The sequence below is a fragment of the Stegostoma tigrinum genome, chromosome 3, assembly GCF_030684315.1.
Source record: "Stegostoma tigrinum isolate sSteTig4 chromosome 3, sSteTig4.hap1, whole genome shotgun sequence".
NCBI lineage: Eukaryota > Metazoa > Chordata > Chondrichthyes > Orectolobiformes > Stegostomatidae > Stegostoma > Stegostoma tigrinum.
The window spans coordinates 88,356,034-88,382,807 of record NC_081356.1 but is presented as its reverse complement, the minus strand read 5'-3'; the positions used below and the strand labels follow the sequence as shown (position 1 = coordinate 88,382,807).

The 26,774-nt window shown below is 39.5% G+C and overlaps 1 protein-coding gene across 5 annotated transcripts in view; it reads left to right on the top strand.

The window, feature by feature from the left end:
* Positions 1–26,774, top strand: part of rhobtb3 (Rho related BTB domain containing 3) — a 125,594-nt gene that overhangs the window by 95,398 nt on the left and 3,422 nt on the right. For 2 of the 5 annotated variants that reach the window (XM_048526752.2, XM_048526750.2), the window contains 7 exons: positions 4,424–4,529; positions 6,426–6,791; positions 10,129–10,241; positions 13,103–13,229; positions 15,699–15,872; positions 19,972–20,138; positions 24,301–24,397. In XM_048526752.2, coding sequence (XP_048382709.1) covers positions 4,424–4,529; positions 6,426–6,791; positions 10,129–10,241; positions 13,103–13,229; positions 15,699–15,872; positions 19,972–20,138; positions 24,301–24,397 — 1,150 coding nt within the window. The remainder of the gene's footprint in view (positions 1–4,423; positions 4,530–6,425; positions 6,792–10,128; positions 10,242–13,102; positions 13,230–15,698; positions 15,873–19,971; positions 20,139–24,300; positions 24,398–26,774) is intronic. The other 3 variants (XM_048526751.2, XM_048526753.2, XM_059644740.1) reach the window with 3 other exon arrangements.

Here is a 26,774-nt window from a genome sequence, read left to right as displayed (position 1 = left end):
GACTGGGTTTCTCCTCAGTCATCATGGCCTGGGCTGCATTGGTCTCATTGGTAGAGACGGATACAAAATATATGTTTAATACCTCTTCAGTACCTCCTGTCTCCATGAGTAATTCCCCTTTCTAGGCCCTAATCATCCCTGCTCCTTCTCTTTTCACCTTAGTGATGTTGATGTGGCAATGGAAGTCTGTAGCATTTCCCTGTACATTAGCTGCCAGTCTTTCTTGCACAATTCTGCTTCTCTTGTCTTATTTGTTTTTCACTTCTGATCATTCTGTATTCAGCTTGGTTCTCAATTGTATTTCTTCCCTGACGTCTTTCATAAGCAAACATTTTCATCTTTAAAATAATTTCTATCTTCTTTGTCATCCAAGGAATACCTTTTATCCTACCTTTTCATTTTGAGGAATATATCTTGACTGTGCCTGAGCCATCTCCTCTTTGAAGGTAACCCATTGCTCGGTTATTGTTTTTCCCACCAACCATTGGTTCCAGTGTTTTTGTCCCAACTCCATTCTTGCCCTGCTTCCTTTGAATTGACCAACATTTCCACCATCATTCCAAACCTTATGATGCATGGAACACTGCCATCTAACAACTCCACCACCAGCATGTGGGTCAGTTCAGTCCCAAGAGCCAGTGCTTCCTTTTTGCAGGACACACACTGTTGTAGAAATTCTTCTGAACACAATCTAACAACGCCTGCCTTTACATTATCACAGTATTCCCTGTTTACATTTCAGTTATTATTAAACTCCCCAAATATAAATGCATATTTTTAAACAACTTTTTGGGATGTGAAAATCACTGTCAACATGTTGTTGCTCATCCCTAGTTGCCCTTGAGAAGGTGGTGGTAAGCTGTCTTCTTGAACCGCTGTAAACCACGTGGTGTAGTCACCCAAAGTGCTGTTATGGAGGGAATTACAGGATTGTGATCTAGTGATAGTTAAGGAACAGCAATATAGTTCCAAACCAGAATGGTATGCACTTTGGATCGGAACTTGTTGCTGCGAGCCTTGCTTTGTGTCTGCTGCACTTGTTCTCCTAGATATTAGAGTTCACAGATTTATAAAGTGCTGTCAAAGGAATTTTGGAGATTAAACTGCCGATCTTCTTGACTGTTGTTGAAACTTCACACAACCAGCCAAGTGGGGAATATTGCATCATCCATCAGGTCTGAGCATTACAGATGAATGACAGATTTTGTGTCTCAGGAGGTGCGTTACTCAGCAGAGAATTTCCAGCCTCTGACTTGCTGTATGGATGGTCCCATTTTGGTTTCTGGACAGCTATAACCTCCAAGATGTTCCTTGTGGATAATTTAGTGTCAGTAATGCAGATTGTATGTCAAGGGAATTAGATAGATTGTCCTTTGATGGAAATGGTCATTACTTATCATCTGTGGCATGAACAGTATCAAGCATGAATGGTTTCCAGGCCTTTTTACATATTGACACAGACATATTTCAGTATTTAAATGGTTGAATCCTGTCAATCATCAGCAAACAGCCCGAGTTCTGACCTTCTGATGGAGAGAAAGTTATTAATGAAGCAGCTGAGAGTGGTTAACCCCAGAACACCACATTGAGGAATTCCTGCAGCAGTTCCCTGAAGCTGAGATGATCAGCCTGCAGCAACTGCTGTCATTATCCTTTGAGCTAGATATGACTCCAACCAGTGGAGAATATTCCCTCTGATTCCCACTGACTTCAGTTTTGGTAGGGCTGCTTGAAGCAACACTTACTGAAATGCTGCCTTGATGTCAAGGATAGTCAATCACTTCAGCTCTGCAAGGTAGCTCGTGTTTGGACAAAGGCTGTAATAAACTCAGAATCATATGGCTCTGACTGAACCCACACGATTTGTCAGAGATAATGGGAACTGCAGATGCTGGAGATCCCAAGATAATAAAATGTGAGGCTGGATGAACACAGCAGGCCAAGCAGCATCTCAGGAGCACAAGAGCTGACGTTTCGGGCCTAGACCCTTCATCAGAGAGGGGGATGGGGGGAGGGAACTGGAATAAATAGGGAGAGAGGGGGAGGCGGACCGAAGATGGAGAGTAAAGAAGATAGGTGGAGAGAGTGTAGGTGGGGAGGTAGGGAGGGGATAGGTCAGTCCAGGGAAGACGGACAGGTCAAGGAGGTGGGATGAGGTTAGTAGGTAGCTGGGGGTGCGGCTTGGGGTGGGAGGAAGGGATGGGTGAGGGGAAGAACCGGTTAGGGAGGCAGAAACAGGTTGGACTGGTTTTGGGATGCAGTGGGGGGGGGGGGAAGAGCTGGGCTGGTTGTGTGGTGCAGTGGGGGGAGGGGATGAACTGGGCTGGTTTAGGGATGCAGTAGGGGAAGGGGAGATTTTGAAACTGGTGAAGCCCACATTGATACCATATGGCTGCAGGGTTCCCAGGTGGAATATGAGTTGCTGTTCCTGCAACCTTCGGGTGGCATCATTGTGGCAGTGCAGGAGGCCCATGATGGACACGCCTTCCAGGCGGAATATGAGTTGCTGTGGACTTCACCAGTTTCAAAATCTCCCCTTCCCCTACTGCATCCCTAAACCAGCCCAGTTCATCCCCTCCCCCCACTGCACCACACAACCAGCCCAGCTCTTCCCCCCCACCCACTGCATCCCAAAACCAGTCCAACCTGTCTCTGCCTCCCTAACCGGTTCTTCCCCTCACCCATCCCTTCCTCCCACCCCAAGCCGCACCCCCAGCTACCTACTAACCTCATCCCACTCCTTGACTGGTCCGTCTTCCCTGGACTGACCTATCCCCTCCCTACCTCCCCACCTACACTCTCTCCACCTATCTTCTTTACTCCCCATCTTCGGTCCGCCTCCCCCTCTCTCCCTATTTATTCCAGTTCCCTCCCCCCATCCCCCTCTCTGATGAAGGGTCTAGGCCCGAAACGTCAGCTTTTGTGCTCCTGAGATGCTGCTTGGCCTGCTGTGTTCATCCAGCCTCACATTTTATTACCACACGATTTGTCTATTTCTTTGCTGATGATCAAGGCTAGATTGATTTGTGGATTGCAATTTTCCACATTGATGGATAGATACCCTTGTTGTAGCTTCACTAGCTATAGCTTGGCTGGTATCCTAACAAATTGAATACAGGTTTTCAGTATCGCTAAAGGGATGTTGTTTGGGTTCATAGTCTTTGCTGCATTCACAGACTTCTCAATGTAACATGAAGTGAATTGAATCACTCAAAGACTAGCATTGTGATGCTGGGACCTGTGGACGAAACCAAGATTGATCATCCGGTGAGAATGTCTGGCCGAAGATTCCAAGGAAACTATTATATAGTTTTAAATAAGGGTCTGGCATGAGAAGAATTTTCTCAGTGACTTTGCATAAGAAGATGTGTTAAATTCTGAATCCTGCCTAAAATCCCCACATATGAAAAGTAAATCAAAGCACTTTTTGTGCAAAATAACAACGTCATTCTTTCAACAGTTATAAAACATGTAGCTTTGACACTGCCCAAGAAAAATAGTTTAGTATCACCTAAAATGTATTTTTCACTTATAATTAAACTTAGTTGAATATAAAATGGACTTGGTCAGAGTTGTGGAGGTGTATTTTTCTTTCTGGAGTTTTGTGACCAGTGGTGTTCTGCAAGGATCAGTGTTGGGTCCTCTTTTGTTTGTCATATATATAAACGATTTGGATGAAAATGGAGGTGGTTTGCTTAGTAAGTTTGCAGGTGACATGAAAATTGATGGAATTATGGAAGTGAGGAAAATTGTCAAAGCATACAGCAAGGTGTGGATCATTTGGAAAGTTGGGCGGAGTAATGGCAGATGGAATTCAATGGCAGATGGAACTGGTTTCTGAGGAAGGGTCACCGGACCGGAAACATTAACTGTGTTTTTACCTTCACAGATGCTGCCAGACCCGCTGAACTGTTCCAGCATCCTTGTTTTTGTTCCTGGTTCACAGCATCTGCAGTTCTTTCCATTTTTATTTCCCAGAATCTTTCCTGAATTGAGCGTTTTAGCTATAAAGACAGACTTGGATTGTTTTCGCTACAATGTCAGAAACTGAGGGGCACCCTGATAGAAGTATATAAAATTACAAAAGGCATGGATAGGGTGGATACTCAGAGTCTTTCTCCCAAGGTGGAAATGCCAAATACTCTGGACCGCACTTGCAGGGGAAGTGGTTGAAACAAATTAGATAGCAATGTTTAAGTAGCATCTGGACATACATATGAACAGTCAGGGAATAGAGGGAAACAGACCATGTGCAGGAAGGGGTGACTGGTTTAGAATGGCATGATGGTTGGCACAGGCATGGTAGATCAAAGGACCTGTTCCTGTGCTGTACTGCTTTAATATTCTATATGTTCTAATTTTACAGTTTTCTAGATTTTTGTAATTTTGATTTTTTGGGTTCTCTCTGTGTGCAATTTTTCAGTTGGAATACTTTATCATACAGTGTTTAAAGCAGAAGTCTTCTCAGAAGAAAAAGAAAAGGAGCAGCAAACCCCACATGATACCACCACCTAGACTGGGAGAGCCAGGTAAGAACTGACAAGGGAATGAAACTTCTGGCTTCGCCGACAGGAATCTGGAAAAGGGCAAACAGTCTTTTAATTTTAATACAGCGCAGCAAGATTGAATGTCTAAGATTTTGTAGCTGATGGTGTTTCATTGATAAGTTGTGATCTCAGAATTAGCTCAACCATAGGAATAGATCATACAGTGAGTCAGAGTATATCTACTTATGGAAATTGATTTTCAACCCAACCTGTACTGATAGAATGAAACTCTTCTTTACAATTGGCTGTAAGATCCCTAGTGAAATATACCATAGAATAGATACAATGCAGGAGAAGGCCACTTGGTTCACAAATCCAGTCTCAAACTAATTGTAACCACCATCGGTTCCATGACAAAGCTGTCCATTATTTGGCAATTGTGGATGCAGTACTGAATTTTGTTAACTTACTAGCTAATATTTTTACCTAATAATCCATTCTTTTATGCGGTTTTGCTCAGAAATATCTAAGAGGATAGCTGGTTGATGAATAGGAACTGCTTTGCAGAGGTTGGGTAAAGTTTCATCAGTCAATGATTTTAAAAAGCAATGAAAGTTTGAGCACAGAATAAGAAAACCTATTTCACCCTCATGTCTTCTTATTTGATAAAATTATTGGCTGAGGAAATTTATGCACATCAATGGAGAGTAAAAAGAGCGTAGACCGTAGCAGCACTGAAATTTGTGAAGTGGAGCAGGCCTAGTTCTCACTTAAATTTGCAAAATCATTTTATTCAATGGTAGAGTTTCAAGCTGAGGTTTAAGCATATTTACCTATATAAGGGTCCAAATTCATGCTTTAAGCAGATGGCAGGGACATCGAAATATGGATTAAACCATTATTGCTATCAGGCATCCTTTTATATTGGGTAATTGGTTCCTGAAATAGAACAGGAACCACTGAAAATATTCAACAGATCTGGCTGCACGTGAGAGTAATAGTTAAATGTCTCGAGTTGAACATGATTTCTTCAAAGCATAGGCTATTTAGGGCAGTGAAATTATAAGGTGGGAGACTATGTGAGAGCAGATCTTCAGATCATGAAGACAAGTCATGGTCCAGGAGAGGTAGGAACAAGTATTGGACATTCAGACCGGGACACCAACAATAACATCTCTTCCTCATCAGCTAGTTTGATGTCAACATTAGACCTAAGACATGCAGCAAGTTCACACAGAGACAAGTTAGAGTGGATGAGGAAAGGAGATGGTTAAGAAGGCTGATACCACACCAACAGTTCTCAAATGAAAGGTAAGGTTAGTTAAGAGATTAGAGGAAGTGTCCAGGTAGAGGAATAATACTGGACGTGAGTGAGAGAGTCCACTGATGGGGTGGGGGGGAAGGACTCCAAGCCAAGTACAGATGCAAAGGTGATGGAAGAGAGAACTAAATGTCAGGCCATGATGACAACTTATTGAGGTGACAGCTAAGGACGTAAAGACGAGAGCTTTGCTAAGCACAGATCATCCAGCAATTGATTGGCAAAGGTTAGATAGTACAGTGAATACACACTAAGTTGTAGAATTAGAGGGGTGAATGGAGCCAGAGAAAAGTGAGAGCAAAAAATGTTCTGGAAGTGCATCAGCACTCGTATGTTGTTGGAGCTTGCCTTCCTTAACACCTGACAGAAGGAGAATGCTTTTTACTAAAGTGTCGAATGTTGATGAAGGATGAAATGAAACTGAGGACCATGATAGCTTTCAGGTTGTGAGTTGGTCCTGCTGGAGGGAAACATTGAATATAAACTTGTAGCAGTTTACATTGGCTGAGTGTGGATCTCCAATTGTGGGAAGAACGTCTTACTAGATTTCAGTTGTGTGCATATTTCTGATTTTGGATCCCAGTTGGTTACTGCCTCTCTGTTGTTTTTCATTCCAGTCAAGCTGCCTTGTTTAAAGATTGAGGAATCCCGGTACCATCGCGACTTATTGAACCTGTACTGCAGCTCTTTATGTACAGATGTGGTGTTCTCTTCAAAGGATGGACAAGAGGTGGCAAGAGCTCACAGGGTTGTGCTGTGCAATGCAAGCCATGTCTTCATGTTACTGTTTGGTGTGGAGATTGCCAGTCACCCTGGTGAATTACCTGGGAAGGTTGCTCATAATCTGTTTGCAATAGACCAAGGGGACATTATATTGAACTCCAGCGAAGCTTCACTTCATAACAGCCAGCCAGTAAGGGTCATCATTTTAGACTCACTGCTCTGTGCCTGCTGCTCAGAGGTGTTGAAGTTCATTTATACAGGTATACAATCTGTACTGCAGAGGACTTAAGAAGAAGTGTTGCCATCCTGAAAGTTACATTTATATTGAAAATTCTTGTATAAATTATTTTCTGAAATTGCAGTTCAGTTTGTCTATCATCTCAAAAATTGAATTCTGATAACATTGTTAACTTGTGAAAATCTATGAATCAGAAAATAGCAATAGAAAGGACATTAATTTTTCACCTTCATGAGATTCAATTGTGTCAAAACTGGTAGAAAAAAACTCAACCCTCTCCCTAATACGTTGCAAACTAAACTGCTCTATGCTGCTGAAAGCCAGCTTTACCTCTTGTCACTACCTCCCATGACTATTGTTTGTTACAATCCCTGTGGAGACCAATGTTTTAAAAAATAATATTTGAATATTTAGTGACTTAATGAAATGATAAAATGATTTAATTTCAAGTTTTAAGACTCTTAACTAAAACAAATTGACTAACTATTGTTAACTGACAATGTTTACTTGAAATGAACAAAAAGACCCCCCATTTGGGTTTTAAGAAAAAAACTAATGGTTCCAAACCACCCATACTTTATGCTGTCCCTTAAATGCACATTTTATTTTCACAAAACCAGCCCAAATCTCATCCATTCCAGATAATATGTTTCTTTGTTTTCCTTTCCCAGCTAGGTAATTTCTAATCCCAGAATTGATATTCACTCTGTGAGTGACACTAGGGATTCTTCCTCTTTAACCCAAATTAGCCTAGCCCTAAATTTTGTTTAAAATTTGGTTTCATTTGATTAAACTGCCTGATTTAAAATTTAAAGAGACCCTGGCTGTTAACTATCAATCAATTAATAGGTACATTCTCCACACAAATGTCTTCAGTAGAGTCTCCACTGACAACCGATCAGCACTTCCCTCTCATGCAGTACAAATGTTGTTTTCTCCCAAATTTGTATTTTTGAAAAATGTCCAGATGAGGGCAATATGAAAACCCTCCACAAAATGTGTCTTTTTTCAGCAAAACTGAAATTCTCTACTATCATATGACTATTTGAATCTAAGTTAAATTAAACCATCTAGTTTCATCTCTTGAAAATTCTGTGTCCTTCTATGTGGCTTCCTTAGGCTGAGTTTGATAGATCATAACTTCAAAATGTTTTCATGACCTTAATCTGAGCAAAGCTCACATCCTATTGATTACATTGTTATTATATTATGATAGATGTTGAAACATATTGCATCTGTATCTCCATCACAATCATCACAATTGCTCAAATCCTCTCATTTTTCCAGCTCCTAACTTGACTTCTCCAATGCTGTCCTCATCATTTGTCATTATCGCTTGCCCTCTCGAAAAGCTCTTTCTAAATCCATTCATCTTGCTATACGTCTCTTTCACTTTAAACTTTTGCCAAAAACCTCCTCTCTAACTATGGCTTATGTCACTTCTCCTTTTCCTAACTCATTATTTTCACCTCTTGAGAGGCAGTATATATGGTTCAGGCACTGGTGTGATAAATGTGATCATACCAACTATTATCTATTCGGACAGCCTAAATGTTTTACTGTTGCAGGGTGAAATCAAGCAATGGGTTATTCTCATAACAATACTAGCAATATTAAAATAACAAACAGAATTTTCATATCATATTGCAAAATTTAATCTCTCAATTTTTTTTTCAATTTTCATAGATATTGAATTGACAAACGTTTCTCTGATCAGATACCTTTGAGGGGTTCCTGTGTTTAAGGAATATATGTAACCAAGTGTATATACCCAAGTGGTATAACTTGGGCCTCTCTATGCAAACCTAAAAATGAGGTGGAGGAGAATTTCTTTTTGTCTTTCAGAGGGTTGTGTGACTTTGGACCTCTGCCTCAGAAGGCTTTGGGGGGTGGGGTCATTGGATATTTTCAGGATGGAGGTGAATAGGTTCCTGTCAGGCAGCAGAATCTGGTGTTCTTGGGAGTAATGGTAATGTAGAATTCAAAACACCAACACATCAGCCACTTACTCATTGAACGGTTGAGCAGGGTTAAGGAGCCGAATATCTTGGCTTATATTTCGTAGATTCATAAAATTTGAGTGGAAGAGTTTTGTGCTGCATAACTTTGTTCATCACCCCTATCTCCTTGGCCTGTAATTCAGCCAACAGTGTTCCTGATGCAAAATTAAAAAAAAATACAAATTCCAGCCTTTGGAAATCCAAGCTGTGATTCTGAAATGATGACTCACTCAATTGAGTCGTGTGAGTGTTCAGTATGCTTTGTCCCACTTGTTGAAACAGTCATCCCCTATGAAGCCAATGCATGATGGGCTGGGAATGTTGGAACTCCCTGCTTGGTGAAGCATTCCTTCAAACATAGCTAACATAAAATTGGCATGTGCTCTTAATTCTAGCGTATTACTTCTTCCAATCGCAAGTTTAGTGCGTAATTTGGCAGCAGCTGTCAAGAATCACTATAATGTGATGCTTCAGAATTATAATTTAATTTTCTTTAATTTTTTTTAATCATTTTAATTTATTAATTTTGCTTTATCACCTACCAGGAGTACAGAGAATTGTAATGTTGTGTACCTTAATATTCAAGTTTTAAATGTTGCTGTTGTAGCAGTAAAATTTAAAATGAAAAGATTTCTTGATTCAGACAGTAGAAAATAATGGTTTTAAATGACCCTTAATTACCCAGATTCTTAGAATACATTTTATCTAAACAAAACACAAAAAATGGAAAATCATTAGAGAATATTTATATTCAAGCCAATGTTTTCATTACTAATTGTCATTTGGAGTGGTCCTTATAAGTATGGTGGAATATGATCAAAAATATTGAGTTAAAATAATTTATATTTGTAGGCAGGGGCCAATTCTTTGCAAACAAAAAAAAAATGTCATTTTTGAATTATCCAAAAGCTTGGGGTGACAATCGCTCATGCTTTCTTCAAGGTCAATCAGAATTAACTTGCAAATCAATCAGCAGCCTTCCATCTTATGGCAGAAGCTGTTATAATCATTTGAAGTATTATCATTTGAAATTTGGCATTCTTGCTCGATGAGAACAAGATGAAAAGCGTTAGCAACTTGTCAATATTGAATATATTCATGGCTGGGTTAGATTGTTTTCATTAAGCAAGGGAGTCAAGGTTGTGGAAAGCATTCAGGAAATGGAAAGCCACAATCTAATCTACTATGATCTTATCGAGTGGCAGATGAGTTTCAGTGGCCAAATAGCCTGCTCCCGCTCTTAGCTCTCGTGCTATCATGATTCTCTTTTCAGCAATTTCCAATATTTAAAGTTTACAATATTTTAAATCGAATATGGTAACAACCTTGTTACAAACATCATTTTATCTGTTACAATAGGCACTAACTGTTGGGATGAACTAAAATCAGTTCTCTGGAAGAAGCTGAAAAATCTAGAACACGTGAAAGATGTGATAGAAACAGTCAAACTGCTCTTCAAATGCAATGCTCAGGTATGTAGTCAAATAATGTAGTGTCAAATTCACAGGCAGGAATGAGGAACACTTTTGTTTATCATTTTTTAGAATTTAATTATTCCTTAAAGATATAAGGATGCTAGTACAGTGATTTTTTGTTACAGAATAACATGGAATGTTTCCATATAGATTTATGTTTAACCTTTGTCAGAAGCTGAGCACTTGAATTCTTTCATACAGAAAAGTGGTGAGTGGGAGAAAGGTGTTGGATATAGAGGTAGATTAATCGGTGGATAAATAAAACAGGCTACTCTCAGTCACCTATGCCCTAATATTTATTTATTCATGAGATGTGGATGTTCTTGGCTATGTCATTCATTTTTTGGCCACCCTAATTACCCTGGAGAAAGTGATGCTGTGCTGCTATGATGGAATTTGAGTTGTAATCGACCAAAGAAGCCAAATACCTGGAGAAGGAAGAGTTCCTGCAGATTCTAAGAGTTGAACCTTACTATAATTTTTTTGGACTTAATTCCTGCCTGACAATCAGCCAAATTGGTAATTCTGTCATTTGTGGTGAGGGCAAGCCTGCAGCAGGAGGTCAGTGCCAGGGAGCCTTGGGGATGATCTATAACGAGCATTAGGAGCAGGTGGTGGTAATCAATGTTGGGTCAACGATTGAGTGTGGATAGGGAAGGAGAAACACTATAATCTGTGATGGGAGACAGGTAGTGACTAGGCAGAGTATTGGCTTCTATTAGGACCCAAGTGAAGATACTCATTGCAGAAAGTTACTCAAGATGTCCTGCTGTTAGCCAATGTGAAAATGGTAGCAAGTGTGCACGTGGGATGTTAAGGATGCATTCCTCTTATTTAAACCTTTGACTATCTCCGTCACCTTCTCGCAACTATTGTTGGAGTAGTGAGTTACAATTATAACCAAATCTGAAGCTATCCAATTATTCAATTTCTTTCTTGCTATGATATTAGATGCTATTGTACATTAATAAATTATTTAAGGCCTATTTTCTAAGTTAAATGAAACAAAAACTGTCTGGACATTTTTTTCTCATGAATTGCAACAAATGTGATTGCTTTCATGCAATATCAACATGAATCATTTCAATTTGCAACTATCTTAAATCTTTAGTTTAAGTAGATATTGGCTTCGAGAAAGGATTTGCTAAAGTTTTCACCTGGTTAATATAATGACACAATAGCAATGCTGAAAATAATTCATTTTTATGTGGGGACTTCAACGTAATGAAACATTCTGAGATGCTATTGTGAAACAAAGTATGCTACGAGTCATATAAAGAGGTATGAAGTCAGATGTCCCAAGGAGTCATTGGCCAAAAAGATGCCTCCTGAGAGGAGGAAAGTGAAGTGGAAAAGTTAAGTGGTGTGGAGAAGATAATCATGAGCTTCGATCGGGTTATACAGCTGGCTTTGACACTTCTACCCCCAGACATAAATCAGAAAGTCAGGAAGACAAATAGCTCTCCATCCCATACCTGCACTTGTGGATAAACGCCCACTCCCATAACCCATCTTCCCAGCTCAGTCCTGAGCTGGAGACAATTATTTTCCTCTTGTTGTGCACCATAATGAAAGAAGCGCATTGCGCCATTTTGAGTTTCTGTTGAATATTTTTTGTCATGAAAATTGTTCCCTAAGTCTGCATGTTCACCAAAATGCACTAGGAATAATTTTTATTTTAATAGACTCAGACAAGATAGGCAGCTCTGTATTTCTATAATGTAACAGTTTCAACTGATGTCTTGGATTGTGTGGACCTATTTTAATAATGTATTTAATATAGCCATTCAAAGGTATCTTCAACATGGTGCTTCAATAGATTTAAATTATCTGCCTTTTGAAGTATTGCCCTTGATGTTTTCCTCTGTTTGTTCTTGCGGATTCAAGATTGTCAAGAATGATGGTAGAGTAACAAAAATAACAACTTGCCTTTGATAGCTTCTTTAACAGAGTAAAACCAAGGGATCAAAAGATAACTTGACAGCGAATCATATAGGAGATAGATCACCAAACGTTTGGTCAAAGAGAAAAGTTTTAAGAGTGGAAAGCAAGAAAAAAAGGAAGAGAGGTTTTGGGGAAGGAATTTGAGAGCTTCGTGCCCAGGCAGCTGAAGACACAGCCATCAGTGGTGCAGCCAATAAAATCAGGGCTGTACAATGGATGTCAGAATTGGAGGAGCACACTTCTTGGTGAATTGAAGGGCTGGAGGAAGTTGAGAATTTGTAATATTCCTGAATTTCTTAATGCAGAGCCATTATAGGCCAGTGACTGTAAGTATATTGGGTAAATGGAACATTATGTGAGTTCAGACACAAGCAGCAATGTTTGAAGTTTATGAAAGGTGAAAAATGGGAAACTATTCAAGAATACAGTGGAATGGCCAACTCTAAAGACAACAAAGGTATACTTGAAGATTTTAGCAGTAGATGACCTGAAGCAGGTTGGATTCAGGTAATGTCACGGAGATGAAAGTAAGTAGTCTTAGTAATGGAACAGACATGCAGTAAGAAGCTCATTTTTAATTAATGCTTCATTGGTGAAAGCAGTTAGAAGTTACAAAATTCACCACAACCAAGGAAACATTTATTGTAGAATGTATCTTCAACAAGTTAGACTGTGACAATCAAAGACTGCAATCACAGCCAAATTAGTCAATGGAACACAGTAAAAAGCAACAGTCTTGCATCTTTCCATTGATGGAACATGTTTGTAATTCCAAATTCTGCCCTTATACATTTTGCTGTAATTACTAGAAGGCAAAACCCCAAAAGAACCAGAAATGATCAAATTAGGAACTGTTTTACATAGCCAACTACACTAAGTCTAGATATCCCAATGCTTCTTTTTATACCTTGTAGACAATTTGTTCCAGTGATGTCATCAATCAAACAGCAAAAAGCAAGGGGCAGTCTCAAAGTTGCTGCTGTTCTTTAAGCCTTTTCTTTCAAAATCCTGACTTGGCTGATGTCACCTTTAAAGTACAAGGTATGGAGTTCATTGCCAACTGAAGAAGTTAAGATGTTCAGCCTCTGTAAAACTTATTATTCATGTTTTGTTTATACTGACAACATCATTTCATAGTTTGAGAGAGATTCTCCAAATCAGTGATTACATTCAATGAAACTCCAAATAATTCAACTAAGTTTTTTGAAGTGTTTTAGGCAATCACTTTGCCAGTAACAAGGTGAAATTACAGTGAAACAATTGCAAACTTCAGTTTACGTAATCGTGGACAGCATTTCTGTGAGAGGAAAATAAGAATTGGATTATTTTTGTTGCAGAAAATGAGTGTCTTTGTTCTATAATTCCCCTTTTCACAAACAATGATTGGGGGATTGTGGACTCATGGAGACATGAAAGTGGCTTGCCAAGGCAAGAGGAAAACCGTGTTAGTAAATCTCCCTTTTCCTGGGGTAAGACAGTACAGGTTTGACCACCTATTCTACTGGGATCCGCTTCCAACTAGTCCGATAAAGATCCAGTCCGTGGGCCATTCCTAGGTAATGCCAGTATTTCCCGTTATTGGAACTGCATGCTTTCCCCCTGCCATTTGCAATAGCTGCCAACTTAATTTGGGTGAGCACCCAGCAGCAGGATAGAGATGGCCTTTGGAACCTGAGACTCCATGTCCCAGTGATGGCAATGTGAAGGACAAAGGCTGCCACTTCTCTCCCACTGCTCCTGTACAAGGTTTTCCTTTTCAGTCCAATCTCCCAACTAGTTTTAAATCTCTTTATTTCATCTAGTTTAAACCAACTGATGCAATCTTCACATTGAGGTGCCCTGATGCTCACTAGCCTGCATCAATAGGGTCTGCCTTTCTTCATAGCTGCCAGTCTGACATTGCTGGATTGAACCTATAGCTTCCTTAGTGAGATGCCAAGTTGGGAGGTCACTTTGCAGAATGCTATATGGGCAGGCACACCACCAACATGGGCAGGCTTGGACATGCCTATGGGCTTGGCATTGTGTTCCCAATGTCTGTCAGAAAAAAAAACAACCTCATTTATCACCACTAATGAATAATAAATTTATGCCTTGATCTCATTAATATGTATAAACTATATGGATTTTAATATCTGATTGAAAGGACAAAAACATTTAATTCCTTGCACTGCATTGTTCTTTATTAGAGTCATTTCTCCTTTACTTTAGAGACATTAGTAATAAATAGCACTACTGCATTAAGTTTATGAATTGATGGTAGATATTGGTGGAAGTCCAGTGTAATTATGGCTTATTCTTTATTATTTTATGATGGTGGACGTTAGGACAGTTTATCGCTGCATTGTCTGGTTTGGCTGCATCAGTCCACCAATCCACGCACCTGTAATTTAACATCTCTGAACATTTGTAAATGAGGCTGTTCTTTAGCAACATACGTTACTACAATACTCTACAAGATGACAAACGTGGAAACTAATTTTCAAATGCAAAGAATTGATGGCATTTAATTTAAGTTTATAAATTTTATTCGCCATTTGGAATGCCAATGGACTGCTGCTGAGGAATAAGCAGTTGGTTTATTCTTGGTTTTGGTAAACACCAGCCTAATTGGGCTGCTGAGATATTCATTTTTAATCCTCATTGAGAGCTACCTTATTATCAATTCAGAGCATCCATTAACACCTTTTATTTCTGGATGTTCATTTTTTTTGTAAATATGGAACCAAAGCTTCTTCAGTTCTCTGCCCCTCCAAATTGGGTAGGACAAGGAGGCAGGTACCAGATCTACTACTGCTGGAAAAAGAATCAATTTCCTGATGGAACCATTGATTTTAACTGTATTGCACTACACCCCCCTACACTCACCTCCCTGCTCCTTGAGGAATCCAATTAGTGACAATAAGTATCTTTGCATACCGTATTTTAGAGCAATGGATAATGATGGGAGACCTGCCAAGTTTCTTTCTAGCACTTGGCTGACCAGGAAGTTTTACTGCTTTTACAACCTGCCACTGGCATATTTGGAAGGATTTAGGTAGTTAACAAGCAAACCTTCCTTAGCCATCAGGTCCTGGAGAGGAACACATTCCTGGAATTCTGGCTCACAGACTGGGGTGCTTTACATTGCACATGCTACATACCCTTGAGTTTAACCTCATTGTACTTATCTCACATTTCTAACTCATATATATTTGTGCCCAGGAATATCATCTCTCGGAAGTGATTAAACCCAGAGAATAATACCGCTCCTAGGCTGTGCCTTTATTTTTCACAAAAGCGCATTTTTAAAAAAGTATGCTAGAAAGTATTTCTTGCAATAGATATTGTTTAAACTAACCTTGCCTGGAGGAAATCATTTTTAAAAATTGCATCTTGGGTTTATTTGCAGTTCTGATGATGTAATGGTTTCTTCATCTTTATTAAAGACACAATAGAATCATTTGTTTCATATGAACCATCTGTTCTGAATAGGTTCACATTCTCTTCTGTCTCCATCTCTTTCTCAAGGTGCATCTATCTATGCTCACAGAGCAGTATTGGTAGCTCGCTGTGAGGTAATGGCAGCAATGTTTAGTGGATACTATGCTGAAACAACAGCATATCAGATTCCTATTCAAGGTGTTTCCAAGGAAACATTTCTTTCTTTCTTGGAGTATCTGTACACTGATACCTGCTGCACAGGTAAGAAATCAATCCTGCAGGGGTGAGCAAAGTGTGTTTATACGAAAAGAAATTTTTAGAAAGAGCCTGCAGATCAGCTGTCTAAAAATGTCTTAGAGCTCCAAATGTAATGTAAGTTTGATCAACTTTGGGCAGCATACAGACACTGAAGAAACGATATAGGGCTGAGGGCCTTTCAGGTCCAAACCACCCCACTTTATGGAAGTGTCAGGAGCGTATATACCTAATTCTCAGCTACAACAAGAAGAAGAAGAATTTTAATTCTGTAAGGGTCTAGCTTGGCTGTGATGCCAATTACTCTTACAGCAAGTCAGTGTTACCTGGGAAAATTTCACAACTTATTTCTTTAATGGCAATCAATGATACTTACATTATTTAGCGAGAGCAACATTTTTGTGAGGCTGCTTGGAGACCAGGGATTCTTGAAAAGTCACGACCCCACATTTTCATCTTCAACATTAGACTACTTGAGTCCAGAAATTTCCTGACACCCACCTCAATAGAAAATGCACCATCAGATCCAGTGTTCATCATGGGGTGGTAATGAGTGTGGGATAGAGTTGGGTATGCTGTCCCAGAAGATCAGTGATGGGTGATGGTGGTGCTGAGTGCACAGAACCGGGCTGGTTAAAGGCATATCCCAGTGCTTCAAGACATCACTGCAGCTGTTTGCTTATATGTTAGGCCCTCAAGGCTCACCCTCATATTCCCTCATGTCCTTCCTCACTTCCCATACCACAACCAACCAAGGGCATAGCTAAGAGCACAAAGTCTTGCTGACCATATCCTTCACCAGCACCAGCAAAAATGGGGGATGTGGAACAGGGACAGGAATCTTACAATTAAGCCCCATCCATTATTTTTAAATGCATCCTTTCAGAATAAGTTGGAGGTGTCAAAACCAAGGCAGAGGGGCATAGGCCTGAATTTTCATGCATCTTTCCATGCCAGAAAGGGTCAAACAAAATAGGCACGAGCAGCATTGACAGTGCTGCTGGCTGTATTCATGTTGGTGACCATATTGTAAGGTGAAGGAATAGGCCTGAGGCTGGAAAGGATGTGAGGCAGGAACACAATCCATCTTTGTGCAACAGTCTAAAGTGAGACCTTTCTGAATTTTCACATCCATAAACCAGACAAATGAGAAGAGGCAGGAGTTGGGATAGAGGTCAGGAACCTCTTGAAAGACAGGTTTGACTATCTTTAGGGGTGTAAGGGTAGTAAGGAGACAGGTTAACATGGAGACAGGTCAGGTGAAGAAGGCACAGTGACAGTGGGTCAGCTCCTTCTGCCATAGTCCCAGATGATGTAATTACTTGACAAGCAGTTCCCAGACTGAAAACTGGGACTTTTGATAAGGTGATCTTTCACTAAAGCACAAGCAAGGAATTCTGCAGATTTAGTTTTAACAATAAAACAAAAGATTTTCACTCAAGAGAAATAATAATAAAATAGAATAAACCAAATATTTTATATAAAACATGATCCCATGATTAAATACAATCTCATTTCATGGAACCTGACGGTGTGGAAACAGGTCCTTTGGCCCAACAAGTCCACACCAAACGTTGGAGCATCCCACCCAGACCCAGACCCATCCCCCTATAACCCACCTAATCTACATATCCCTACGGGCAATTTAGCATGGCCAATTCACCTAACCTGCACATCTTTGGACTGTGGGAGGAAACTGGAACACTTGGAGGAAACCCACACAGACACGGGGAGAATGTGCAAACTCCGCACAGTCACCTGAAGCTGGAATTGAACCTGGGTCCTTGGCACTGTGAGGCTGCAGTGCTAACCACTGAGCCACCATGCTGACCCCAGTATTCTGACAACACTCCTTTACAGTACTCAGGTGGAGGGAATTCCATTCTCTATCACATCTATAGGGTTTAACTTAACAGATGCTTTAATTTCTGGTTTTGAGAATCTGATAGCCTCTTCCTTGATTCTTCATATAACTAAACCTGGAATTTCTCACCTTCAAACAAACCCTTATTTTTAGTTTTAGCCAACCATTTCTAGGCTAGAAATTGCAAACTAACTAAACACACTCCAGCTGCGGCCAGGGCTCTGTAAAGCTTCCCAGCCCAGAAAGGTTTTGTTCATGCAATTGGGTATTTTTCCCAAGACAAAAAAAAATCCATTCTGGAACATTCTGACTGAAGCCTGTTTGTTTAGTTTGGCAATTCGTAAGTTTTTCACTGTACTCATGTGAGTACATTTAACAATAAACCTAATTTAATTCAATTAATTTTGTAGCTAAAGTCTGTTGTCTCTGGAAATCCATTATATAAATCCCCCCCGCATCATCTCACAAACCTTCACCTACAATATTATAGTTAAGACCTAACTACAACTATATATTGGATAAGCATAACCTTCTTCATTTTACACCCATGAAACCCAATTCCATATGCTTCACTAATGTATTCTCTCCCAGCATGCCTTGCCAATTCCAAAGATCTATGCACACAGACTTCTCAGTCCCTCTACTCTTGCACATAGTTTTAAGAACAGTGCCATGGAAATTGTATTTCCCTATTCTTCTGCTAAGATATATCATGTCAGACTTCCCTGTTGTAAATTTCATCTACCACTTGTTTATTCGTTCTCCTGGCCTATCTCTATCCTGTTTCATTTGATTGATAATGTTTCGTTGCCAGCCACACACCCAGTTTTGGTATAATGGCAAATTTCAAAATTTTACTCTGAACTTCAATATTCAAATCATTTATATTTAATATTTAAACTCCATGTCCACTGACCTGTTGAAGAACAGTCAGCAAGACTCATTTCTTCCAATCCTAGTGCCAACTTCTAATTCAAATTGACACTGACTCTCCTATTCCACAACACAGTTTTATTAGCCAGCCTTATCTGTGTGAGCATTCTCATTGGTAAAGATAAAGTCATCGTCATCATAGTCCTATTGGACAACAGGGTTACTGTCTCATTGGACAGAGCTGATTGGTGGTGGTTTAACCTAAGGTTCACCACACCTCAGGTTACAGGAGTTTAGAAGGAGAATTCTTCATGGTAACCTCAACAGTACAAAACATTCATCAAGCAATATAGTTCTAATCTGCAGCTTTAAACATATATTATCCTATTCATCTACAACAGGACCCCTTTAACTCTTACTGCCAACAATTGCAGACTGGTATGAGATGATTTGGGTTTCTTGGATAACTACCACGTGATTCTAATATGCTCGCTTTACCTTTTGTAAATTTTTCTTTACTTCCCCTCTCAGGCTATTGTATGGGTCTTGCTTGTAAAATTCAGCTGACTTGAATCATACACTCCCTTCTTTGGATTCCAAAATATTCTGTCTCTGCCTTCACATCAACAACCTTAGCTTTGCTTCCCTTCTTCAAGTATAGAGAACATCGTTACAGTGGAAATTTCAGGAAAGACCCTATACAGCAAATGTGGCTCCTGGCTAGATTGTACCAAGCCATAAAGACCACACGTGAGCCTTATGTGGCGTCAGTGCTGGGATTCTGGAAATGGCACCACTGTGTACTCTCTAATCAAGGCAAGCACCTTGCACATACTTGTAAAGATGCAGTTTGCCTGCCACATTTTCCTCTGTCTTAAAAAGTTTCCAAGGACTGTTAGGACAATTGCCAGAATGTGGGGTCCTATCGTAATTATTAGAATTGCAGATTGTGCAGCATGTTAAAAAGAGACTTTTATATCAAAATTATTATTATTAAAGATGAGCATAGTTACATTAGTTTGCTTCAAATCAATTCTCCTCTTCAGGGGACTTTCATCTTTGACCAAGAGCAAGGAATTAGTTTGTGAGAAATATGTCATGAAATCAATTAATACACAAAAGAATTGTCACTGTATTTTTGGAGTTCTCAAATGACTTCTAATCTTAGAAATTAGGAGAGACAAATTTTAAAATCATGGTTTTGTGTTTATTGCTGTGACTTAGAAACTGAGAGCCTTGATTAACATAGCCAATACCTTTGACTTGATAAAAGTACCAAGAGAATGAAAAATATCTTGGACAATGTCATTTTAATACAGTGATTATTTTTAACAAAAATGTGAATTTATCTAACTTTCTGTTTTCTAGCCAGCATTCTACAAGCCATGGCTCTGTTAATATGTGCAGAAATGTATCAGATACGCAGACTACAGCAGATATGCGAATCATACATTGTCACACAGCTACAGAGCATGCCCAGTAGACAACTTGTATCCACCAACCTGAACATTGTAAACTTATATAATAAAGCCAAGGTAAGCCAATATTCATAAAACTAAAATGTTTCTCCACCACTAACAATGCATTGTAGACCATTTGAAAATTAAACATTGTAGTTATTCTTCAAAAATAGGGTTTGATCTCATAGAAACCTAACAACATATGGATTTCACCAGCTTGATTAAGGAAGTGCATCCATTGGTTCCAAAGAAGAGTCATTTTAGATTTGAAATGTCAACTCTGTTTCTTTCCTTACAGGTGCTGCCAAACCTGCAGAGTTTCTCCAGCTCTTTCTGTTCTTGTTTCGGACTTCCAGCACCCGTGGTACTTTGTTTTCTGCTTTGCTGCTTCAGTTGGACAATTGGCAAAATAGTTAGAAAATGTGTTTTGAACTGTGTTTCAAATGTAAGCCAAGTATTTGTAATGAGGTTGGTGATCATACAGAAGACTGTGTCATGGTATCCAACTATAATATGGTATATTTTTGATTCTAATGTAATTTTACACTGATCTTAAACGTCCATTCATTTACTTTGAACAACATAAATTGGGAATTTGGTACTGACAACATTTACCAGACAATTTGGAGTGAAGGGATAGAAATTGGACAGATGCAAAGCGGGTGATATTGCTCACAGGAACAGGCCATTTGGCCGCCAAACCTTCAACGATATGCTGCCCATTCACAACTAAAATCCCCTGCCTGTCGAGGGACCATTCCCTCTTCTCATCCTATTAACGTACTTGTCAAAACACCCTTTAAAAGTCACTATTGTATCTGCTTCCACTACCTCCCCCAGCAGCAAGTTCCAGGCACCCATCACTCTGTGTATTAAAACAAACTTGCAAATTGCACCTCCCACCTTAAACCTATGGCCTCTGGTAACTGAATCTTCCACCCTGGGAAAAAGCTTCTGACTGCCCACTGTCTAGGCTTTTCATAATCTTGTGGATGTCTATCAAGTCCCCCCTCAACCTCCGTCATTCTAGTGAGAACCCCTCCTCATAGCTAATAGGCAACCTGGTACATCTTTTCTCTACCCTCTCCAAAGCCACCACATCCTTCTGGTAGTGTGGCGACCAGAATTGAACACAATATTCCAAAATGCGGCCTAACTAAGGTTCTATATTGCCTAAAAATTACCTGCCAATTTTTAAACTCAATGCTCTAGCCAATGAAGGCAAGCATGCCATATGCCTTGTTGACTACCTTTTCCACCCGTGTTGCCACTTCCACTGACCTGTGTACTTGTACACCCACATTCCTCTGCTTATCAGTACTGTTAAGAGTTCTGCCATTTACTGTACATTTTCCATCTGGAATAGACCTACCAAATGCATTACCTCACATTTTTCAGATTAAACTCCATCTGTCATCTCTCTGACCAAATCACCAACCGATCTATATCCTGCTGTATCCTTTGACAGTCCTCATTGCATTCCACCAACCAGTGTGTCATTGGCAAACTTACTAATCAGACCAGTTACATTCATTTTCCAAATCATTTATCTATATTAGAAACACCAAAGGACCCAAAACTGATCCCTGAGGAATGCCACTAGTCACAGCCCTCCCTTCAGAAATGCGCCCTTCCACTGCTACCCTTGGTTTTCTATGACCGAGGCATTTTTTTTAATCTATCTTGCAAGCTCACCTTTGACCCCCTGCAACTTTACCTTCTCTATCAGCCTGCTCTGAGAGATCTTGTCAAAGGTCTTATTGAAGTTCATGTAGACAACATCCATTGTCCTACCCTCAGATTATCTTCATCACTTCCTGAAAAAAAACTCAACCAAGTTGGTGAGATATGACCGCTCCTTCACAAAACCATGTTGCTTCTCACTAATACGCCTATAGATTTCCAGGTGGGAGTAAATTCTGTCTCAAAGAATCCTCTCCAATAATTTCCCTACCACTGACGTAAGGCTCACTGGAGTGTAATTAGCTGGATTATCCTCGCCACCCTACTTAGACAAAGAAACAACATTGACTATTCTCCAATCCTCTGGGGCCTCCCCTGTAGCCACTAAGGATACAAAGATTTCCCTCAAGGCCCCAGTAATTTCCTCCCTTGCCTCTCATTATTCTGGGGTGTATCCTATCAGGCCCTGGGGACTTGTCTACCTTAATGTTTTTCCAAGACCCCCAATACCCTCCTCCCTTTTGATGTCAATGTGACCCAAACTACCTACACACTTGGGTGTTCTGGGTGATGTTGAACTTCTTGAGAATTGTTGAAAATATTCTAAAGATTTCCTGCAGTGATGTTCAAGGACTGAGCTAACTGAATCTCCAAAAGTCATACCTATCTTTCTTTGTACTAGGTATAATACCAACTAGTGGTTCTGATGGGATTTACAGTGCACTCTCCAAATTCTTAGTTTTACCACTCTTAAGTATATATTGTGACCAATAGAGTTTTGCTCAGTTACTGATTTCATACTTTAAGTTCTAAAATTGATAAACAAAACTGCTACAGGTGTGGTTGAAAAATACAAATTTGTTGCAGCTTTTTGACTTGCACTCATCAGGACAATTTGCAAAAATGCCAATTAAAAGGGGAAGAAAAGCTTTTTTTGATAGAAAGGAGTGTACTAATTGGTTGGCAAGTGGTTTCTGGTAGGGATATTCCAATGGCAGCATATAACTGTCAAAATCATCATTAGTGTACAAGATATTAAATGAGAAATCTTGACTAATTGGTCAGAGTATTGCCCTGAGAAAGAAATACAGCTCTTTGCTGCAAGCTGTTTTGCTCTATTGAACAAGCACAATGCATACTTGTGTTTTTTCAATCTGCAGCAAACTGAGCCCTCTGTATTCATATGTAGTTTTATATGGGGATGAGTGTATTACATTAAAAGTCTGACTGACAATCATCAATTGGTTAACAGTGTAATTCTTCACAAACTCAGTATTTGTAGGTAAATTTTGTTTAATTGCAGATTCTGATCTAAATCAAATTATCCCAAATTTGTTTACAGTTGCATTTTTAAAAAAATCTCAACTATCAACTTTGGCCCTCTGCTTGCCAAACATTCTTAATATAACCATGGATAGCCTCATTCTGTGATGTAACAATTCTGTGAATATTTCTGCAACTACTGATTTAGCAAGTACAACTCTTCAGCTCCACCTTTACTATTTTAGTTCCCAGGAAAACTAACTCATCCATTGCCCACAGATTTCAGAGAACAACAATAAAGGGCAAAGAATGTGAACTTGCGTGAATATTGCAGACAATTAGTTTAGACATTCACTAGATCTGACTGGATCACAAAACACCATGATATCCTGCTTCCACTATCTAAAACTGTACACAATTCTAGCATCATCCTAGAATGCAAAGATAACCCCTTGGGTTGTTTTCTCTGTTACAGACTGTTTTCATAATCTCTTATCGCAACCCCCCCACCCTACTTCTTTGTAAAGTAGGTGTTTGTCTCTTTCTTAGAAATAGAAAAATTAACAATCTGATCAACTGCCTCTGTTGTATCTTTTCACTCATCTATGGGATCAAATTCCCTTGAAAATGTCCCACTTGCAAGGCCTGAGCTCCTTTTTCTCTAATTATGTACCTCATGCTATGCGTTTATCTTGTAGACAAGATTTATTTTGCACTCTGTTAAACTATTTTCCACTAAATAATTGACTACCCAACTTCCTCTCCTGATCCTCAGGGTTAGTGGATTTTCTTAACGGTTCACATTCTCAAATAAATTTGCTGGCATCAACCTTCTGTTCACAAATCTGAGTTTGACCCCATTGTTTTTGGTAATTATACTCTCCTCTTCAAAAACCTTGACTATGCTACCATTTGCCAAATGCAAATGCCCATCCTTTTCCCAGGATTCCATATTTGACTGCTTCCAATATTCTGCCCCATCTGAGTACTATTATAGCTGTTACCCAATTTGCAAATTACATCCGACATTCCAACTGGATTGGACTGCTGTTACCAGATTCCTTCCATTCTCCACAAATTAGTTGTAGTAAGGGTACCACTGGTAATTGCTTTTGTTATGTTCCCTCCCCATTTAACTCTGGTGTCTGCCTAAGGATGTATCCACAGGGCAGAGAATCACGAAAGATCATTCCAGACTGAGCCGTCAAATTTCACACTAACTCCATCCCTGTTAACAACTCAGAGACCATTGCTGAAGTGTGCATTTCAATCTGGAATACTTTATTTTCAGTTCCACAATGCTACAAGATTATCTACTTGGTTACTGCATTTCATTGCCAGCAACTACCTCATCTTCAGCCAAAAGCTAGAATTTCAAGAGCTTTCCGGTAAGGTGGTATTTGTATTGTTTTAAACTCTCAGGAGTAACACAGCTTACTTCACTAAAATAAATATTAACTAGTGATGTCTTTTTCTGAAAACAAAATGGGGTTGTAACAAAAAAAAGGAAACTTGCAAAAACAAATCAAAATACCATTTTCAGGCAGAATGTTTTGTTTATGTTTACAGTAGCATAGTCTGCGCAAATAATTTTACAAAGCTCAGGATTTGCTCCTTCCTGGTTGGGTAGCTCAATGTTTCCTTTGGCACTATGCAGTTGCTAATCATGTTCATAGCCAGCGCCCACCAAAATCAATATCCATTACTTTCAAAAACCTTCCCTTCCACAACAGGGTGACTTGTTTTCACTTTCACTTCCTGCAACAGCCACTCCAGTTAATGACTTTGCCTGCAAATGTGGGTGCCTTGTCAGTGACCTATCTGTTTTTCTCAAAATTGGAATTATTTGGTCCTGCCTGTCCCACAATTATAGTAAAATTGATCTGTGATGTTATGGACCAGTCTAAACCCCTTTGAAATAGGTTAGGAATGTCGACTAGACCTTAACTTTCTTATTTTAAAACGTGTTGCTTTCCAGATCCAAACACAATTGGTCAACCTACCAGATTTGAAGCAAAACACATTTTATTCATATAGTATAGATAAAATACAACCAAAGGAAAAAAAGGGGAAAAAGAGACTTGGCTCAGCAGAATAATAGATTAGTTAGCTACTAAATAGTAACTGTTCCAATATAATAACATCCCATTAAAGCACCCCCAGCAAAAAGCAAATTCAGAAAAGATTGTCTGATATGGAACTCCAGGAGGAAAAGCATCAAGAGAACTCAGATTCCTCATCTGGGCGGCACGGTGGCTCAGTGGTTAGCACTGCAGCCTCACAGCGTCAGGGACCCGGGTTTGATTCTAGCCTCGGGCGACTATATGTGTGGAGTTTGCACATTCTCCCCGTGTCTGCGTGGGTTTCCTCTGGGTGCTTCGGTTTCCTCCCACAGTCCAAAGATGTGCAGGTTAGGTGGATCGGTCATGCTAAATTGCCCGTAGTGTTCAGGGGTGTGTGTGGGTTATAGGGGTATGGGTCTGGGTGGGATGCTGCAAAGGGCAGTGTGGCCTTGGTGGGCCAAAGGGCCTGTTTCCACACTGTAGGGAATCTAATCTAAATCAAAAAAACTCAGTGTAACAGGAAGAGATGTACTGCAGCAACAACTGCTACTGAAAAACTAAAACTAAAAATCCTGGTTATGTGGAAGCTTGACTACACCCATTCAGGCTGCTTCTATTGTTCCAACTTTAGGAAATCACAGGCATCACACGCTGTTTACTGACTTTCAAAATAAACAGCTCAGATACTCTCTGTCTTAAAACCGAGAAAATAAAACACAAAGCAGGACAAAACAAGCACTTAATGCCACAGTATCATCACAATGTTATGATTAATGTAGTTCAATCTTGACCAAAGTTAGCTTTTAACTGAGACAGAACACTACACATTACTTCACAGATATTGCAATGTGATGTTAATTAAGGAAGAACAAATGTGAAGGCATGTCAAGACATGTACATTAAAAGTGAACACACACACAGTCATTGAAATAATAAACCACAGTCAAGATCGAGGAAAACAAGGCCCTACCTCAATTCTCTTATATGGAAGATTTCCTCAAGTGCTTTATTTTTTCCCTAACTCTTTTAAAATGTGTTAAGTTATGGACCCCAAACTGTCAAGAGTTTGTGGTGGTCAACAAACAGAGTTCATACCAGGAACGTGAGAAGGATTTACAATTTTTCATTAATTGAAGAATGAGGACGCCTCATTGAAGACTTGTCCCAGCTATAACCACATGGGAATAGAAACGTTTCAGCTAAAAAAAAGGTCTTTTACCCCAAATTTCCTGAGTTTGCACCATCTTTGGTGGCAAGGTCAGGAGATCTCACTTACTCCAAAGCAATTCTATACACTATAAGACAGCATGTGCTGATTTGAACATTGGTGTAAATTGTGTGTCTACCCAAAATGACAATGACAAAGCCCAAGGCTGAAATGAGCTGCCTCCATGAAGGCGTCGAGCCTCAAAACAGAATGAAGAGGTGGGGAGATTTGCAGCTTGAGCTTGCTGCACTGCTGACTGAGGGGCAGGTGCATTAATGTATACATTGAATTGAGAGCTCCTGTTTGACTAAGTAGAGCGATAGATTTGCAAATTCTTTTAAAGTCACATAATTTCTTATACAAAAAAAAACTTATAGCAGAGATAAAAGTCAGCATCTTTTGAAGTAAGATAATGTCCTAATGCAGGAAAATGAAATCATTTAGTTAAATGCAATATAGAGCAAAACTATACAGATATTTTTGACCTTTCAATCA